The sequence below is a fragment of the Kogia breviceps genome, chromosome 16, assembly GCF_026419965.1.
Source record: "Kogia breviceps isolate mKogBre1 chromosome 16, mKogBre1 haplotype 1, whole genome shotgun sequence".
Taxonomy (NCBI): Eukaryota; Metazoa; Chordata; class Mammalia; order Artiodactyla; family Physeteridae; genus Kogia; species Kogia breviceps.
Genome location: NC_081325.1, coordinates 8,707,959 through 8,728,564, shown reverse-complemented (window position 1 = coordinate 8,728,564; position 20,606 = coordinate 8,707,959). Strand labels below are relative to the sequence as shown.

The window sequence follows — 20,606 nt, the reverse complement described above, 5'->3', positions numbered from 1 at the left end:
CGCCCGCCTAGAGCCCGTGCTCCGCAACAAGAGAAGCCACCGCAGTGAGAAGCCCGCGTACCACAAAGAAGAGTAGCCCCCACTCGCCACAACTAGAGAAAGCCCACGTGCAGCAACGAAGACCCAACGCAGCCAAATATAAATAAATAAAATAAATAAATTTATTTTTTTAAAAAAAGAAGACTCTCATGCAGCAGGCCCAGGGAGGAACCAGTATAGATTAGAACCCTGGAGCAGAAGGATAAAAGGTAGCCAGGAGAGAGGTTTCCAGAAAAAAAGGGGGAGGAGAACTTAAAAACTGTGAAGCATTTGAGTGTTTAGAAAATTTATTAACGGGTATTTGAAGAATTTGGAAAAAAATCACAATGTATATATAACAAAGCAAGTGAAAACACAGGCAATTAATAATTCCAGGAAAAATAAAGAGTTATAAAAGAAATGAAACATAACCACATATCCTACTTGGCTGGAGAGGGAATATATGCATATTCATAATAAACAATAAGTACTGAAGCACTGATTTAACCAAAAACGTAATCATATTGGAAGGACAGGGAGAGGTTAAATAGAGATGGGGCCCAGGTGTTGGTGTAAGAGCCCTTAGTCCTCAGCTACTATAAAAGAAGACTATATAAAGGTGGAATAAGTACACTGTTTTGAAATCTCAAAGTAAATACTACCTTAAAGGTTTAAAAAGCAGATGCCTGGGGCTTCCCTGGTGGTGCAGTGGTTAAGAATCCGCCCGCTAATGCAGGGGACACGGGTTCGAGCCCTGGTCCGGGAAGATCCCACATGCCGTGGAGCAACCAAGCCCGTGCGCCACATCTACTGAGCCTGTACTCAGTGCCCGCTAGCCACAACTACTGAGGCTACGAGCCACAACTACTAAAGCCCGGGCGCCTAGAGCCCCTGCTCTGCAACAAGAGAAGCCACCGCAATGAGAGGCCCACGCGCCGCCACAAAGAGTAGCCCCCGCTTGCCACAACTAGAGGAAACCCGTGTGCAGCAGTGAAGACCCAATGCAGCTAAAAAATTAAATAAATGAATAAATAAAATTAAAAAAAGAAAAAAGCAGATGCCTGGAGATGGGGTAGCAGTGGCACTGCTCTTTTTTCCTTTTAAGTCTTGGCACTATTAGATTAACTGAGAATCTATTACTTGGATGATAATAAACCTTTAGGAAAGATTCTGAGAGGTTTCTTGATCCAAGGGCATCAGAAAAAGGTTAAGAAAAGGTTAATGTCACTGGTTCTTTATTACATCAAATTAAACCTCGAAACATTTCCTTTACGTAGAGATAAGGGCAACTGAAAGCAAAGGTTAAAGAGGAGGTATGTGTGTGAGTGTATTAACAAAAGAGAGACAAACTGCCTAAAATGGAATTCACCTGTGCGTTTTTAAACATATGGGGCTTCTGGTAACACTGGAAAAGATCACTCTGATCAGTCCTCCCACTAAGGAAAAAAATAGAAAAGCTGGCAAAATATAAAAAAGATACATCTGCTCAAGGGCAGCAGAAAGCTAACAAAAGGATGAAGAATTAGCAGGCCGAGGTCTGGAAGAAGAGGGAAATTCAGACAGATGAGCCTATGGCTCATCTTTGAATCATCTTAGTTCCTGAAATTAGATTAAGGACATCCCAGAATTCTAATGACTCCAGGCACTTGGCAGAGGTGAGAAAAATGGAGGTTTAATATCCTTCAAGAGAGAAAAAAGGCAAAAGAAGGTAAGACGGTAGGACAGGGAGGTCAGACGATCCCCCTAAGTCAGCTCTGCTGTGGTATGTGACCTGAACAACTTGCTTATTGGCCAGAGTTCCTGATAGAGAGAAGCATTTTGGCAACTCACAAACATACATTAACTCAAACTTCTGGAAGTAGGCGGCAGTCATCACTTTGAATTCTACACATTAAAAGAAAAAAAGTAAATCCACCTTCATTTTGTTCTACAAATAGTAGGGCAATTTAAACTCACTTTTCTAATACCATTTTTCTTATCTGTGACTTATCGTTGCAATTGTTACATGGACCAAAATGGGCAGCATTAACTGGGTGCCACTCAGGGACGACGTTTGTAAAGGTGACCAGATTCTTCATACATCTATAAAAAAAGAAGACAAAGCTCTGATGAAGTTAAATTCATTTATGTTAACTCAATCAACATCTAAAATAAAAAGGTACTTTCCTTTATTTGTTTATTCATACTTTCCTATTCCCTCAAATCAACAGATCAACGTTCCTCCCGAACCCTACTCCAGTAAAGCTCTCGTAAGGACTCTCCACATTAATTACCTATAGTTTTTCAGCTATGAGATGGAGAAAAAGTTAAGGCAGAGATTCTCAAGAGCAATACCATTGCTAATTTGCACCGGGTTATTCTTTGCTGTGGGGCACGGTACTGTGCGTTGCTACATGTGTGGCCTCATCCCTGGCCTCTACCCACTAGATGCCAGTAACAGCCTCCAGCTGTAGCAACTAGTTATTTCCAGACATTGCCAAATGTCCCATGGGACAAAAATAGCCCCTGATTGAGAACCTCTGTTCCAAGGCTTTCAAATTTATTAAGAGCTCATCCCTTACTCAAAAAATTCACAATCTGTCTATCCGTTATTGACAACCTGAAACAAAAAGGGGCACTTACAAATACATACAATCAGGAATAGAGGCAACTTAATTATCTTGATCTTTAAAATATAAGAATATCAGCTGCGAAAGAATATTGTTTTCACAGTTTACACGAGTTCTAAATTTGCACTGTAGCCTGAATACTTGATAGCAATAGGCATCTAAAAAGATGATCTTTACGGACGCACACTGTACCTCAACTAGATTCGCTTTAGTAATATCTTTAAAAGAGCAATTATTTATTATCTAGGAGATACCACCTTCTCTAAACAGTAACAAATACTGGTAAATCATAAGCGAGATAAGCACAGGCCGTTAAAAATAGATCAGGGAAGCTAACATTTTAAAAGCAAAGCCACATAGAGGTATCAACAAATACACTGACTATATTTCTGCTAAATTCTTAGTTCTCCAAGATAAACGTGAAGTAAAGGCTCCTATTTTTTAGTTAATAAAAGGGAGTTTGTCTCAGCAAATAAGTGTTAATGCTCCACATGACATCTAACATTCCTGAGCACTTACTGTACAAGTCACTGTGCTAAGCACTCATGTACCAAACAAATCGAAGTGGCAGCTACTATTCTTATCCCCATTTTACAGATGAGGAACGTGAAATACATCAGATGATAAATGACAGACTTGAGATAGGAATTCAGGGAGTTCAACTCCAAAGACCATGTTTTTAACTGCCTCCAGAACATACCTTCTAAATTAAGTAAAAGCTGTTCAACTGGCACTAAAAACAGCAGCACAAAAATGAATGAGTTTGCTGGGTATTCTTCCACCAGTTTAAGTGAAAATAGTTTTAGTAAAATGCCACTTCATTTTAGCTTTTCCTCTATAACTCCTTTTACTTTTAGAACAAAGAACTTAAAAAAAAAAATTTTTTTAAAAAGGCAAACCCAAGTGGTTGGTGGCTTCTGTGCCTTGAGCTCTCAGAGTTTTTTCTATACGGCTCCAAAATGCACTTATCACCTTGTATTCAAAGCCAACAGAGCAAAATAACGACTAAGTCACTGGTCCTCTATTATGTTCATATGTTATTTCCCTAACTAACTGGTCTGAATTTGGCCAGAATAAAGATTACTTCCGTTGAGTTCCTGGCACACAGGATATGCTCAATGAAAAGCTGTCAAACAACTAAGATGGGGATATTGGAAAAGCTAAAATGAAGCTGATTTTAATCATCAGGCTTGTTTATTTATATTATTTAAAATCCAGGTGGTGATTAGATAGTATACCACAGTGAGCAGGAAAGTCTTCGAGAACAGAAAACCTAAGCCTGAATTTTGCCACTTACTTGTGTGTCACCTTGGGCATCAACTTAACCCCTTTAAAGCTTCAGTTTTCACATTGCCAAATGAGGAGGAAGTCAGATAATTTATAGAAATTAATGACTGAAGACATAGAAGCAGGTATTTGTTCTCATAACTCACACAAAATTATTTAAGTCCTAGGTATGAGTGAAATGCTAATTCTTACTCTGTTCTCGTACTTTCGAGCTAACTGGTGAAAAAACAAATGTTTCCTGGTTCTGTAGCTTGGATTCCCTGGAGTGTTCTCTCAGTCCCAACTGTCCTCAACTGATCCCTAAATACCTAAAAATAATCTCAATTAAGATAATGAATATCTCAAGTAATACTTTCCTCTTACAGTTTTATTTAATAACTAGGAGAGACTACAAATTTTCCAGTTTACTAATAGTTGACTTTCAGAAAAGAGGAAAGGCCAGCCAGCCAGAGACTTTCTCATATATGGACAAAGTGAGGGTATCATGCCTGATGAACTTTCTCTCCCTGACTCCTCTTCTAAAACCTAATTTCTCTCCTTATTTATGTGGTAGGTGTATGGAGGCAAAATAAATTTGCAGCTTCTTTCTTCTCCATGCTTCCTCCCAAGTACCAATCTCAGGGTCATGTACAACAATCATGATTCCTCTAATCCTCACCTAGAGGCATCAGGGAAGTAGAAAGTACAGCTGAGACAGCTCACATGTGGAAGGATTCTGGTGATGGCTGGTCTTTCATGGGACTAAGGGAAGGAATGGGAAAGCATAAGTTACCTCTGAGGACTGCTACCAGACTCTGGGAGCCTAAAATCAAGTTTCCATGATGTTAAAAACAAGCAAACAAAAGCCCTAGTCCCTAATATCGGAGTAAACAAAACACACATCGTTTTTCAAAGAATTCTAAGAGGTATTCTTACTCAGCAGAGAATCCAGAGGGGAGGGGAGTACAGGGGAACACGCTACGTTCCCATTTGTCCCCACTTCCCACTAGAGAACTTCTTAAGAAAATTCCTTCTAGTAATCTATCAAACCACTTTTTTTGTACTCTTCTAGTATGAAGAAGCAAGTAAATTGCAATTTCTGAGGCTCAAAATTTTCCTTTTAACCTTAATGGTGGAGAAACTTCAATATATGGTGGGAAATTTTATCAAGGGTAGAGAGAGCAGTGCTACAAGTGAAACCAAGTTTTCTTCAAATTTTATTACTTGGAGCCATTTTCAATAGAATGAATCCATTTTAAAAAATAGAAAAACTAACCTGTTTTGATATTTGTGTCCACAGTGTGAACATTCAAAATTCCAAGAAAAAGAATATGTGAAGAGCTTCTCAACATGGGGTTCTGTTTTTAAGAGCAGGGGAAATGCAAACACAGGGCTTTCCATATCACCTTGAGGAAGAAAAAAAAAAATTATTGCTCAAAATTAACTGAAAAAAGATAAACCAAAATTACAAATTGTTGTCTTTTCTCACTACATTCACAGTGTGAATATATGTGAATATGTATGTATGACAGAGTAAGTTATTCACAGTTGGGCAAGGGAAGTTTTCAAAGCATTTTCTAAAAATATCCATCATAAAGATTTAATTAACACTCAGTATCTTTCATTCATCTTGGTGGACACTTATGAAAACTTCTTAAGACAAAAGATAGAAAAGGCTCATACTGTCTCCTCAGCTCTTTTTAGGTTTTCTCAGGGAAAAAATATCCTCAGAACTATAACAGCCCTGGAGTATTATAAAAACAAAGCAAAAATATGTACAGGTTTGTTTGGTACAGATACTAAAAGTAATATGACTGGTGAAACACTGTACGATAATAATTTCAGAGCTGGACAAAACCATTAAAAAGCCATCTCTGTTCTGACTCTCTTGTTCTACGTGTGGTGAGGGCAGGACAAACCAGGCTTAGAGGACCAGATTCAAATCTCCAGACTCCTTACCTACGACCCTTCTCAATCTTTTGACAATTAAAATTAAACTTCAACAACTTTAAGGCTAAGGAAGATCTGAATTTTGTTGTCATTAAAACAAGAAGCCAACTGTGGATTCTGTTTTCCAATTTAGAGACCAGCAAGCAAGTTAGGAGGAGGATTTACATTCTCCTCTTACATCCATCCTCCAATTGGTTTCTCTCCTTCCCATCCTCCAGGGAGCTTAGATGCTGCCTTACTGATTTGGCCTGAGAAAGAACCCGAGTCCTTCTATCCTCTCCCTCCCCTGGGACGGTCTCACTTCCGTGGTTCAGTTCTCCCCCTGGCCTGGAACTACAGTTGCCTGGAACACAGCCAGGAGGAGTCACCTTGGCAGGACCAAAAGGCAGAACCGTGGGTTTTACTGCCTAAGCACACTCTATAAATATCGGTGGTCACAAAGGCTATTTTAATAGTCACCTCTGTGGTATAGTCCCACAGCTGTTTTTGTACAAAAAACATAAAACAAAATATTTTTTATAAACAGAAATAAATACAAATCAGTCTCCTAAAAATGAACATATGCAACATCATATGCATAAACAGTGCATAGTATAGCGTGAGTTTGTAATTAGTTATCAGCCTTTAAATGCTTACTCTATTGTAACTAAATATTAAGCGAAAAAGTAAATAATTTATATTTCATGACAACATAGAATCTTTAGGTCTAAAAATACGTGAAGTTTTCAATGAATCAAAATATCATGAAAGAGCTCAAAACACAGTTAAATAGGTTACATGATTACACATCATTTTAGATGATTTACATAGCTCCTAAATTGATCTTAATTATTTCTCCTTTGATTGTAAGTTTTATGGGTATAAAGCATCCTGTTAGCGAACATATAATGCCAATGCCTAATTCTAATTTTTTGTTATTTATTTATTTATTTATGGCTGCGTTGGATCTTTGTTGCTGCGTGCGGTCTTTCTCTAGTTGCAGCGAGTGGGGGCTACTCTTCATTGCGGTGCGTGGGCCTCTCATTGTGGTGGCTTCTCTTGTTGCGAAGCACAGGCTCTAGGCTTGCGGGTTTCGATAGCTGTCGCACACAGGCTCAGTAGTTGTGGCTCGTGGGCTCTAGAGCACAGGCTCAGCAGTTGCGGCGCACGGGCTCAGTTGCTCCGCGGCATGTGGGATCTTCCCGGACCAGGGCTCGAACCCGTGTTTTCTGCATTGGCAGGAGGCTTCTTAACCACTGCGCCACCATGGAAGCCCTAGTTAAGTGGTTTCTTTGTCTCTAGTACCTTATCCCCAACTCCTACCTAACTATAGATCTTCCTCATCTTATGATAGGGTTAGGTCCCAATAAACCTTTATACTGTAAGCTGAAAATATAATTAAGTCAAAAGTGCATTTAATATACCTAACCTACTGAAGGTCACAGCTTAACCCAGCCTAACTTCAGTGTGCTCAGAAAACTTAACATTAGACTACAGTTGGGCAAAATCATTGACTACAAAGCCTATTTTAAAATAAAGTATTGACTATCTCATATAATTTATTGAATACTATAATGAAAGTGAAAAACAGCACGGTGGTCTGGGTCCAGCATGGTTGTAAGTATACTGGCTGTTTACCCCATGACTGCACGGCTGGCTGGGAGCTGCAGCTCACTGCCGCTGCCCAGCATCAAAAGTGAGTATCATACCACTTACCACTAGCCCAGGAAAAGATCAAAATGCAAAATTCAAAGTGCAGTTTCTACTGAGTGCATTTCTCTCTTTAACATCATTGTAAACTCAAAAAATCAAAAGTCAGACCATTGAAAGATGGGAACCATCTATACCTAGTTTGCATATTTCCCTAAAGTACCTTCATGTATTACCAGGATGCAAACCTTTCAGTGACTCCTTGCTGTCTAGCTATTCAAGTTTCCTCTTCTGTTAATTTCTCATTAATGTCTTCTGGCCATTTTTCTATCAGTTTTTGTCTTTTTTTTTTTTTAACTGATGTACAGGAGTTCTTAGTAAGATATCCTGAGCATTATTTCTTTGTTCTATCTTTAGCCAGAGGTTTTAAACTTTAATGTAATCACAGTCACCAATCTCTTCTTTTATGTATCTTATTTAGGAAATTCTTCCCCACTGAGTGGTAAAATATTCACCCATATTTTCTTCCAAAGTTTTACAACTCTGCTTTTCATGTTTAGGCTTTTAAATAGGCTGAAGTTTCTTTCTAATTATGGTGTGAAGTAGGATCTAATTTTCCCCCTGTATCAGGAACCTACTGTCCCAAGCACCGTTTCCTGCATGGCCTTTTCTTTCCCCACCTACCTGCATCAGTACCTCCCTCATGGTTATGAAGTAAACAAACGGGGAGGGTTCTGATCTGGACTTTGTATTCTGTTCTAGTGGTCTATCCTTACACTGGTACACAACACTCAAAGACTAAATTACTCTTTACACTTACATAAATAAGTAGAAACCATAACAATAACAGCTTTTTCCTTTTAAAAAAAAAGAAAGAGGGGCTTCCCTGGTGGCACAGTGGTTGAGAGTCCGCCTGCCAATGCAGGGGACACGGGTTCGTGCCCTGGTCCGGGAAGATCCCACATGCCGCGGAGCGGCTGGGCCCGTGAGCCATGGCCGCTGAGCCTGCGCGTCCGGAGCCTGTGCTCTGCAACGGGAGAGGCCACAACAGTGAGAGGCCCATGTACCGCAAAAAAAAAAAAAGAAATATACACATTAGAGGGAAAGAAAACACCAAACTGAAGATAGTAGTTACCTTTGTGGGGAGGTAAGAAAGAATTGGGGAAGAGTACAAAAAGGGCTTCAGTTGTATTTGTAATGTTATATTTATTAAACTGTGGGGAGGGAGAGCAGAGAGGACAGTTTACAATGCGTTTTTTTAAAAACAATAATCAAAATGAGGAAGTGGCTGGCTGATCTTAAAATTTTAACGAGCATTCCGGGTCAATACAGATTCTACTTCTCTTTCTTTAGTACTTTAAAATACACATTAATATTCAGAGTGAGGACACATCAGACGCTAAAATGCTCCCTGAGACAAAGATTTCATGAGTCAGATCTTGGCCTCTAATGTAGCACCCCTCACTGCTGGCTGAGTGGTACAAACACAAATGGGAGGATTCTACTGTACTGGAAGAGCCGTACACTTGCCCAATTGCTATGAGTGCACAAAATTTACAAACCCCTTCTCTGTTCCACAGAAAGCCAGACCCAGGGTAGCAGCGGAGCAAGACGCCACCTTGTCAATACAATTGGCAGGGACAAGAAGAGTGATGCTTCAGACTGGGGAAGAAACCACTCTTTAATTCAATTGGGAACTGGAGTAGGGAACCTGAATAAAACATCTCGCGTCACTCTAGGAGGGAAATGATACCTGCAAAATGCAACACGGGAGCCCCTCAGTCTACACTCTGGCGAGCTTATGAAAAAGGCTCCTTTGAAATGAGTATCCACCCAACAGATCAGTGATTGGGGGTAAGGAAAGGGGCTGACCACAAAGGAGCCAGGGGAACATTTTCATGGTGATAGAACTGTTCTATATTTTGATTGTGGAAATGGTAACACAACTGTATACATTTGAAAAGGATTTTACTATATGTAAATCATACTTTGATAAAAAGAATAAAAAAATATTCATCCCATCTGAGATCCCACCTGATGATGAATTAGAATAGCCCTTTAGTCCTAGAGGAGGCAATGCCAAAGATCTGGCACATGGAAAATCAGTTTATAAGAACAGAGTAAACTTATATATGTAGGAGTTCATGAAAAACAAAATAGTAAAACTAGGGGACAGAACTGTGGGACAAAGAAATAGGGGATACAACCATGCAAAAAAGACACTGCTTCCAGATACACTATCTGGGTCTGATGAAATAAATGCCACTTGTTGAGAGAAAAACTTGAAGGCATTGATATTTTACACAATTTAACAGGAGTATTATACTGATAGGAGTATCATATATTCAGCTACTACAACACAATATTAATAGAAGAGTTAATACAAGGATAAAGAGAGGGACTTCCCTGGTGGCGCACTGGTTGGGAATATGCCTGCCAATGCAGGGTTCGAGCCCTGGTCCGGGAAGATCCCACATGCCGCGGAGCAACTAAGCCTGTGCGCCACAACTACTGAGCCCGCGAGCCACAACTACTGAAGCCCGTGCGCCTAGAGCCCATGCTCCGCAACGAGAAGCCACCGCAATGAGAAGCCCACGCACCACAACTACTGAGCCTGCGAGCCACAACTACTGAGCCCACGTGCCACAACTACTGAAGCCCGCACGTCTAGAGCCCGTGCTCCCCAACAAGTGAAGCCACCTCAATGAGAAGCCTGCACACTGCAATGAAGAGTAGCCCCCACTCGCTGAAACTAGAGAAAGCCCACGTGCAGCAACGAAGACCCAACACAGCCAAAACTAAAATAAATAAATAAAATTTTTAAAAAATAGATTAAAAAAAAAAAGGATAAAGAGAAATATGGTAATTCCCTGGCGGTCCAGTGGTTAGGACTAAGCTCTTCCATTGCTGGGGCCCTGGGTTCAATCCCTGTTGGGGAACTAAGATCCTGCGAGCTGTGTGGCAGGAAAAAAAAAAAAAGATAAAGAGAAATAAAACATAAAGAGAAATAAAAGGCACCCCCTCAAAAAAAAATCACTACCAGCTCCTTTTTGCAATACAAAAAAAAGACCTGGAGACTCTAGCACCCCTGTTCCACTCTGCTCCCAGAGGCCAAAAGACAATTCATGGAGGACAAAGCAGGTCTCATTCTTATGCCCTTTTTAAAAGTAAGAAAACTTTCCCAAAAGGTCATCAGTATATATATCTCCTCATATTTCATTGGCTAAAATTGTACCATATGTCCATTCCTAAACCAATCACTAGCAGGGGAAATAGAATTACTATGGTTGGTGTAGACCAGAGATTCTCAACCCCATCCGTCCATAAGAATCACATGGAGGCTTCTAAAAATTACTGATACTTGAACTCCATCCTGAGATTCTTATATAATGGGCCCCCAGCACTAGTTATTTACTTTAAAATTTCCTAGGTGCTTTTTTAATGCACAGTCAGTCAAGGCTGAAAACGCTGGGGGACAGTATTGGGAAAGCAACCGATGGTGTATCCCGCGAGTATTCAGCTGGTTCTGAGAACTGCATCCACGCAGAAGGGGTGGAACACATGCCTGCGTATTTATATAGAACACCTCCATCCAAGAATGATTTAAGCGGTGATTAAATGATCAGATTCCAAGAATCTCATCATCCCAAGTAATAAAGCAGTATTATATTTCCTTTTGATACAAGTATGTCTTTATGGTAGATGAGTAAGTAATACAGTTAAATTCCATAAATTACTTACCTAATGTACACCTAAGCTGAGGCTGAAGCCTAATAAAAATATCGCCTCTGACTTCATTCAGACAGGTCTCTATCTTTGCAAATATTTCAGAAGGAAGTTTTTTACAATCTCCATCTGATAATAAAATACAGAACATTATCAATTTCTCATCAACCTATTTCTTTCTACAAACAATTAAGACATTACCAAAATGAAAGTTTACCAGAGTCAACAAATTTTGCAGAGACAAAAATGTAAAATACAAAATTCCTTAATTCTTCTTCCTCTCTCTGTGGTATACCATATATTCTCTCAATATGGATTAACAGCACAATATCGTTAGTACTGACTGCCCGGCTCAACATCATTCTGTCTGAGTAAAATCTCAGTGCAAGTCCTTCTCATCCAAATAATCACAGGCCTAGCTAAAGAGCCACACTTTCAGATATTTTGCCCATCTCTGAAACAGCTGAAGCTCTCTCTTTTCATGAAATTATTACTTATGCTAGAGACAAAAGCTAATCATTTAATCCTCTTTGTATAACCTTTACTGAACTTAACTAGATCACAGGAGCAGACAAATTTATAAGGAGTCTTAATAAAGTCATGATTATTTCCCAAACATTTGGTATGTTTTCCTCCTCCTATGTCTTTTGAAGGGTCTTCAATGACATCATCACATTTCATACAATTCTACATTCAGCTTTTTTTTTTTACACAAATCTGCTTCATTAAAAAATTTGCAGGCTAGTAATTATACTCTGGCTGAACCACAGTTTTATTAGCCATTCCCTATTGCTGGACATTTAAGTTGTTTTGTTTTTTTTTTTTTACTATTATAAATACTATCATATCAAACATCTTTGGGCACACACCTGTCCATGTTTTTGATCATTTCTTTAGGGTAAAAGTCCTCAAGATGTAATTACTCTAGCAGAAAACTACCTAAGATTAATAAGAAAATTATGTTGAATAAAAGCTGCCATATGCATCTGATTCTAGTTACTTTTAAGCTACAAATAGATCTTTTCACTCAAACCTCTTATGAATAAATAATTCATACAGCCTGATCACACTCTGCTTATATGTTTCACTATGAAAACATCCGGAGTCTTCTGTAATATGAAGTAAGCATTAACCAGAATTTTTGTTATTTGACCACACTGAAGAAAAGAGAAAACTTACAATCCATGGTAATTAGCTTGAACAAATGTAATTACAACTATATTGTAAAAACTACAATTATCTTGTAAAAAATTAATATAATATTAAAATTAAAAGTTAATATTAATTTAATATTCAAGTCAAAATTTGAATGAGGTATGTTCTTCTACAACAAACAACTGTCACCAACTCAGTACTGGGGTTTCTATAATTATAGAAAACAGGAATAAAGAGAAAAGGCAAAAGCAAATATGCTTGTGAGAAAATGAATTTTAAAAATTGCAAAAAAATTCAATCTCAAAGAAACTCAAATTGAAACAAAATATTTTTTATGTAAAAAAATTACAACTTTTTAAACGTTTCTACGCAAAGGTGATCAGAGTGTTCTGGGGTGTTTATTTCTACATATGAAATTGGAATTATTATGTTGGTATAACCCTCCCGGAAAGCCATTTAGAAAGACTCTTTTTTTTTTTTTTTTTAAAGGATCCCCAAGGGGATCACCTTCTTTTTTTTAATATAAATTTATTTATTTTATTTATTTACTTTTGGCTGTGTTGGGTCTTTGTTGCTGCGCATGGGCTTTCTCTAGTTGCAGCAAGCGGGGGGCTATTCTTTATATAAATATTTTAACATCCCTTCTAGGGTATAATCAGCAATAGATTCAAAGGATACAGGATATCTGCCATGGTATTTACACATAATAGCAAAAAAAAATGGTAAGTAGCCTGAATGGTTAACAACGGGAAAACAATGTATAAGAGTATACTAATAAAGTAAAATGTCGCAAAACCTAAGTCAAACTGCATAAAGGTTAGGATTCTCCACCTACCAGATACCAAAACCCCAAAAGCCATAATAATTAAAGAGTATGGCATTGGTACAGAGACAGAAAAATAGTCAACAAGGGGGAAACAATGTATAAGATCTATATAAAAGACTGCATGATCAAAGTCAAGTTGAATAAAGATGAGGATAGCAAGACCTAAAATGCCCTAATAATTAAAACAGTGTGGTATTGGTGCAGGGACAGATAAAGTGACCAAGAAAACAAAAGAGAGTTAAGGAACAGCTGCACACATACATAGAATGTTATATGACAAAGAGGGCATGGCAGATCAATTGAGGAAAAAGGTGGAGCTAGAAAAACTGGCTATGCAATGGAAAAAAATGAACCGTTACCACATACCAGACACAATTACCTCCAGTTGAACTCAGAATTTCAATGTAAAAGGCAAAGCTCTGTGAGTTCTCAGTGAAAATAGAGGTAAATGACTTTCTGATCTTGGAGAAAGGAAACATTTCTTTTTAAAACCACAGACATTACTAGCTATAAAAGGAAAGATTAACAATTTCTGTCATCAAAAGATATCTTTAAAAAAGTAGAAACATGAGATACAAACTAGGAGATTCAGTAACCTGTCTGAATAAATATAGCAACAAGGACATATAAAAACTCACACAAATCAATAAGAACATGACAATACAACAAACAGGGATAAGACACAAACAGGCTTCACAGAGGGAACAGAGGGTCAATCTACATACAAAGAGCTGTTTAACCTCTTTAAAATCTGGGAAAAGCAAATCAAGACCACAAACCATTTTATACCATTCAAACTGCAAAAATCACCAGGTGTGAAAATAAGCAAGGGAGGAAATATGGATTAGGAAGGTGTCTTCTACATTGCTAATGGGAGTAGACTGGTACAACCACTTTGGAAAACGATTAGCCGTTACCTAGTAAATCTGAACTCAGAGCCTATCCTATGGTATATCCAAGAAAAACTCTTGTACCCCAGGGGACTTGCCTAAGAATAGTCACAGCAGCAGTATTTACAATTGCAAAAAACAATCCAATGACAGATGAATAAATACACTTATGTACTTACAAACTGATATACTTACGAACTGGAAATATTATATAGCAACAAAAATCAATGAAATGCAAGCTACAAGCAGCAGTAAAGATAAATCTTTATAAAAAGAAGAGAAAGTCCCAGAAGAAACACTATACAGTATGTCTTTTTTTATAAAGTTCAAAACATTAAATTAGGCAATATATTGCTTAGTCATATACATGTAGGAAAAACTATTAAAAAACAAGAAACGATATAACACATTTCAGGATAATGATTAACTTTAGGGGAGGCAGATGATCGGATGTGGAGGAACACATAGGTAGATGTAAGTCACTGGAAATATTTTAATTTATCTTGGGTTCATGGGTATCCTATTTTATAGAAAATAAAAATATAGCCCTCACTGTGAAAAGAGATTTTGGGGGAGTTGTGGGATTACGGATGGTTTGTATTTACTCCTTTATTCTGCTTTACGGCAACTCAAAAACTGAAAGTTGTACTCTGATGGACTCTATGTACTTTGATGGACCACCACTACTCTGACAGCTAAGATAAAGCCACAGCCTCTTTACTCTGTACTCTTAGTTTTTGAGTCATGATAACACAGTCATGATAACACAACTGGTGTTCACTCAAGCTTCGTGACAGACTCGGTCCCTGGGCTCCTTGCTCCGAGGTTCTACGTAAAACAAAAGCTACTGATGGCACCTTTTCGCGTGCTACAAGACAATGTTCAACATAAACCTCTTTAAAACTTAGAGAAATAAAATGTTATTACTAACCTTTAACTCCATCCAACTGACTGATGTGCAGGAACTCATTGGCTTGATTATACCTGGTAAACAACCGACCGAACACAGACTCCTCTTTAGAGCACAGGTCAGTCACGGTGTTTTTCAGCCCTTCCAAGTGCACCAATGCTGACAGGATACAGTCTAACCAACAGAGAGCATGTGCGTTTTTCCATTGGACACATGAAGTCTGGCAAAATGAAGTATGCTTGCTCTCCATCAGCATTTCCAGTTCAGATGTGCATCCTTCATTTTGAGGGGAAGTCCCTCCAGTTCCAGAAACATCAACCATAGTAGAATCTTCTTTAGCAGCCATGTCAACAACATCAGCTTCCAAAATCTCATTCTGCTCCAAGGAATCAGTTGTCCTAATTGGATTCTGCTGACCACCGCGTAGTAAACCAGGTAAGTCTGATGAGGTTTCATCATACTCTTCTTCATTATGTTTACTGTTCAAAACTTGTTCACCACCAATACCACTATGATTTTTAGTCCTTTTGGAATTTGCTAAAAGAGGTGAATCTTTATAGTTGGTTTCCACAATCTTTCTTTTTTGAGGCTTATTTGGAGTGTGACAATCTTCCAAATCAGGAGTAATTAAGTTATTAAGTGATTTAGAGCCCAAGGGATAGATGCACTAGAAAGAAAAAAATAACAAAGACTAAATATTCAAATAAGCTCAAGCTTTAACTTCACAGATTCTATATCATGAAAAATACGTATAAAATTTTACCATTAATTTGACATGAGAGGGTATATAATATTATCAATCTAAATTTGAAAGAACCAGGGATAAACAGCTATTTAATCAAAAATTTCGTCCCCAGGGCTTCCCTGGTGGCGCAGTGGTTAAGAGTCTGCCTGCCAATGCAGGGGACACAGGTTCAAACCCTGGTCTGGGAAGATCCCAGTTGCCGCAGAGCAACTAAGCCCGTGGGCCACGGCCGCTGAGCCTGCGCGTCCGGAGCCTGTGCTCAACAACGGGAGAGGCCGTGACAGTGAGAGGCCCGCGCACCGTCATGAAGAGTGGCCCCTGCTCGCCACAGCTGGAGAAAGCCCTCACAGAGAAGCGAAGACCCAACACAGCCAAAAACAAAAACAAAGAAAAAACAAAAAAAAAAATTTCGTCCCCAAAAGAGTAATTTTTCCTAGTTAATTTGAACAATCAAGGGTTTGATCTGAGTTACTCTAGAGTAAGCTAGCAAGGAAAACATACATAATTTTGCTTTAATAAAGAATCTAGGGGCTTCCCTGGTGGCGCAGTGGTTGAGAGTCTGCCTGCCAATGCAGGGGATACAGGTTCGTGCCCCGGTCCGGGAAGATCCCACATGCCACGGAGCAGCTGGGCCCGTGAGCCATGGCCGCTGGGCCTGTGCATCTGGAGCCTGTGCTCCACAACAGGAGAGGCCAAAAAAAAAAAAAAAAAAGAATCTAATGTTGAGTGAATTTAAAATTCCAACATTTTATGAGTGTATTATTCTTTTTAAGACAGGTACACTGCATAGCATTAAAAACTAGAAAAGTATTTTCAAACCAAAAAAGTCGTACAGAGTAATCTGTATTGTCTCTGTTTTGAAACTGAGTATTAATCTGAGAGCACATCAGCGTATCAATTTTACACCCATATTGGGTCTAAGAATCAAACTGGCTGAATTTTAATAACTTCACCATGCATGAACACAATTTCAGGCAAATATCAAAAGTAAACAGATCACTAAAATAATCAATGAATTTTCCCTAAATTTGAAAACTAGTAAAATATTTTACAAGACAGATGCAAGAAATCTACATACCATGTGCCCTCATTTAAAATATGCTGTCTTCTACACAAGTATGGTAGATTGCTCCCTTGGTGGCCTCTAGTGAACTAAAGAACTATACCTCCAGATACTCATGCCCTTGTACAGTCAGCCCCCTGCCACACAGCCTCAGGCTTGGTCACGTGACTAGCTTTAATGGGACATTAGCAACCAGGATGCACATGCTTCATAAGCACTGGCTTATTGGGCTTGCCCTCTTGGAGCCCTATTTCTGAACAATCTTTGTTAGTCCCAGCCATCACACTGTAAGAATCCCAATTAGCCTCACCAAGAGACCCTCATGGAAAAGAAGTGAGATCCTGGCTGACTACCTGAGTTGAGTTCCCAGCTGGCAGCTAGCATCCACAGCCTGCCATGTGCACATTTTAGCTGTCCCAGACAACAGTATGTGAAGTGTTAGAACTGCCTTGTCAACCCACAGAATCATAAGTGAAGCCATTAAGTTCCTTTAGTGACTAAGTTTTGAGATGGTTCACTTCACAGCAACAACTAACTGAAATGCTCTCATTTAAAGTATAGCATTTTCTATACAAGCAAACTATATGCATAGTATTGTACTTACTTCGAAATTCTTTAGCTTAACAGGACAAGTTCTTGATTTTTCTGTTACCACCTAGCTGTGCGGTCACCATCAACTAACAACTTGACCCTCAACTTTATACCTTGAGATTATTTCCTTAGTCCTACCACATGTCAGAAGACAGAGAACACTTTAAAAATCAATAGCAGTGGGCTTCCCTGGTGGCGCAGTGGTTGGGAGTCCGCCTGCCGATGCAGGGGACGCGGGTTCGTGCCCCGGTCCGGGAAGTTCCCACGTGCCGCGGAGCGGCTGGGCCCGTGAGCCATGGTCACTGAGCCTGCGCGTCCGGAGCCTGTGCTCCGCAACGGGAGAGGCCACAGCAGTGAGAGGTCCGCGTACCGCAAAAAAAAAAAAAAAAAAAAAAAATCAATAGCAGTAATTTTGTATTCAGAGTCATCCAAAAGAATTGAAAACAAAACCTCAAAGAGATATTTGCACACCCATATTCACTGCAGCATTATTTACAATAGCCAAGAGGTAGAAGCAAACCAAATGTCCATGGACAAACAAATGGATAAAGAAAACGTGGTATATACATACAACAGAATATTATTCAGCCTTAAAAAGGGAAATCCTGTCATATGCGACAATATGGATAAACCTTGAGGACATTATGCTAAGTAAAATCACAAAAAGACAAAAACTGTATGATTCCACTTATATGAGGTACCTAGAGTAGTCAAATTCATAGAGACAAAGTAGAATGTAGTTGCCAGGGCTACAGGGAGAGGCTGTTATTCAACGGGTACAGAATTTCAGTTTCACAAGATGAAAAGGTTCTAGAGATATGTTGTACAACAATGTGAATATAGCAAACACTCCTGAACTGCACACTTAAAAATGGTTAAATTGGTAAATTTTATGGTTTTTTTAACAATTAAAAAATTTTTACTTTTGTTTTTAAAAGGCAAAAATTGTTTTAAAAACCTTTATCATTCTCAAGCAGAGTCAAAATCATGGTGTGCACATCCCACCAGCACCTCTACTTAATTACAAACAACAACAACAACAACAATCACTCTTAGCCAGTGGGTAATACAAAGAGTTTGCTGACTCCGGGTGTAAACCAATGTACTTCATAAAATACACTGGGCTCTTACTGATGATTAGAACATTTTCTAAAAACTAGATCAATAATTAATTATTCTAAAGTTCTTTTTTTACATTTGCAAAGTATATACTTGAAACTCTTGGTTATTTTTTTTTCTCATTGCTTAAAAAAGAATGCTTCAAAAACTAAAAATGCAAAAAACACATCTAACCATAATAGTTAAAACCACTGTTATGAGAACAGAGACTTCTCTATTCTGGTAGTCCTTGGTTAAAGAACTCTACTGAAATATTACGTACTGTTCAGAAGAGGGAAAAAAGTAATTTTCTTCTAGAATCAGTAAGTTTTATTTTTCTCTCTTTCCAGTGCTCACAATTCTACAACTTTATTCTGAGCTAGTTAATTAATAAACTGTAGAGTCTGGTGTTACAGATGAGCTGAGCTGTCAAGTCTCCCAAAGTCAAGCCCTCCCCTTGTGCAATAGAATAGAGCCTGTCATTTGCTCTAGGGATATCCCTCCAGCAATTCTGTGACACTTTCTCTTATTTTTCCCTCTCTACTGGATATCACCAGCAAACAAACATGCTGTTATTTTTCCCAACTTAAAAACAAACAAAAGTAAAACTTGTCCCTCCAGGTACTAGCTCACGTCTATATTTCTCAATTCTTCCTCTCCCATTTTCCATCACTGACTCCAGTCAGGCTTTTAGCACTACTCCTTTACCAAAACTGCTCTAATCAAGGCCTGCAAGGACCCCCATGACACTCCAGTCAATGGCGAGTTGACTCCTCAGCCACCGTAAGTTCTCACCGGAATGGACAGTAAATCATTCCTTCCTTCATGAAATATTTTTTCACTTCTCATCCAGGGCAATATATTTTCCTTCCTGAGATTACTACACCTACTTCACTCTCCATGTCTCTCACTTCTTTGCTGGTTCCACTTCACCTCCCAAACTTTTTAATGCTGGAGTGTTCCAGGGCTCAGTTTTGCAACTCGTTATCCACACTCTTGGTAAACTCACCCAGCTTCATGGTTCAATTACTTACTGAACCATGTAAGTTCATGTAAGTTTGCTGATGACTGCCAAATGTATATATGCAATCTTAGACTCTCCAACTAACACCAGACACACAGATTCAACTGTTTACTCCATATGCCCAGTTATTAGATAGATGCCTCAAGCTTGATTGCTCCTGATCTCCTGATCTTTCCCCCAGATCTTTCTCTTCCCAAAGTCTTTCTCAGTTCAGCAACCGGCAGCTCCATTCTTCCAGTTATTCAAGCCAAATATCTGGGGATCATCCTTGATTCCTCCCTTTCCTACCATGTACCCCATTCTTTCTGCATATCCTTTTACTATCAAAATACATATAGAATCCAACCATGCCTCATCGACCTGGCCTCTACTTGCTCTCCCTGGAATACTACAACTGCCTCCCAACCACTTCCCCGCTTCAGATCTTGCCCATCACATTTTTTTCAACATGAAAACCAGATCATGGTGCCCCTCTGCCAAAATCCCTACTATGGTTCTTTATTTCATAGTAAAAGCCAGCAAATGGCCTCCAAGGCTCTACTGGATCCATCCCATCTTCCCTTATTCTGCTTCACTCACTCCGATCCAGCTCTGCTGGTTTCCCTGCAGTAGCACAAACATAGACAGGCAGCCTCCCCTCTCTCAGGACCTTGTATCTGCTACTCTCCCCACCTGGAAGGCTCACCCCTCAGGTATCCACAGGACTTGTTCCTCTTCATCTCTTTCAGATCTTTGCTCAAATGCCACTTTCTCAATTAACAGTTTCCTCCTACACTTTATTTAAAATTGCAAACTACCCACTCTCTGATACTCCAGTCCCTGTGGCTTTATTTTTCTCCACAGCACTTTTCATTACCTCACACAAAAAAGTATTCTTTCCTTTTTAATTTTCTTTCCCAATCTAGAATATAGCCTTGTTGAGAGCAAGAAATTTTTATTTTATTCACTGTATCCTAGCATCTGGAACAGTGCCAACATGGTGACACACAAATAAATGTTTATTGCATAAATGCAAAAAAAAAATTTATTTCTATTTGTAAGAATACCTGAAATTTTCTTTAAGTGTTACCCAACAAAAGTATCTATCACCAACAGTATAATATAGT

The 20,606-nt window shown here is 38.9% G+C and overlaps 1 protein-coding gene across 4 annotated transcripts in view; it reads right to left on the bottom strand.

The window, feature by feature from the left end:
- USPL1 (ubiquitin specific peptidase like 1) overlaps positions 1–20,606 on the bottom strand; it is a 39,881-nt gene that overhangs the window by 8,449 nt on the left and 10,826 nt on the right. For 2 of the 4 annotated variants that reach the window (XM_059041799.2, XM_059041796.2), the window contains 4 exons: positions 15,001–15,646; positions 11,214–11,327; positions 5,170–5,299; positions 1,975–2,100 (listed from right to left, as the gene is read on the bottom strand). In XM_059041799.2, the coding sequence (XP_058897782.1) occupies positions 1,975–2,100; positions 5,170–5,299; positions 11,214–11,327; positions 15,001–15,325 (695 nt within the window). In that variant the 5' untranslated portion in view covers positions 15,326–15,646. The remainder of the gene's footprint in view (positions 1–1,974; positions 2,101–5,169; positions 5,300–11,213; positions 11,328–15,000; positions 15,647–20,606) is intronic. The other 2 variants (XM_059041798.2, XM_067016282.1) reach the window with 1 other exon arrangement.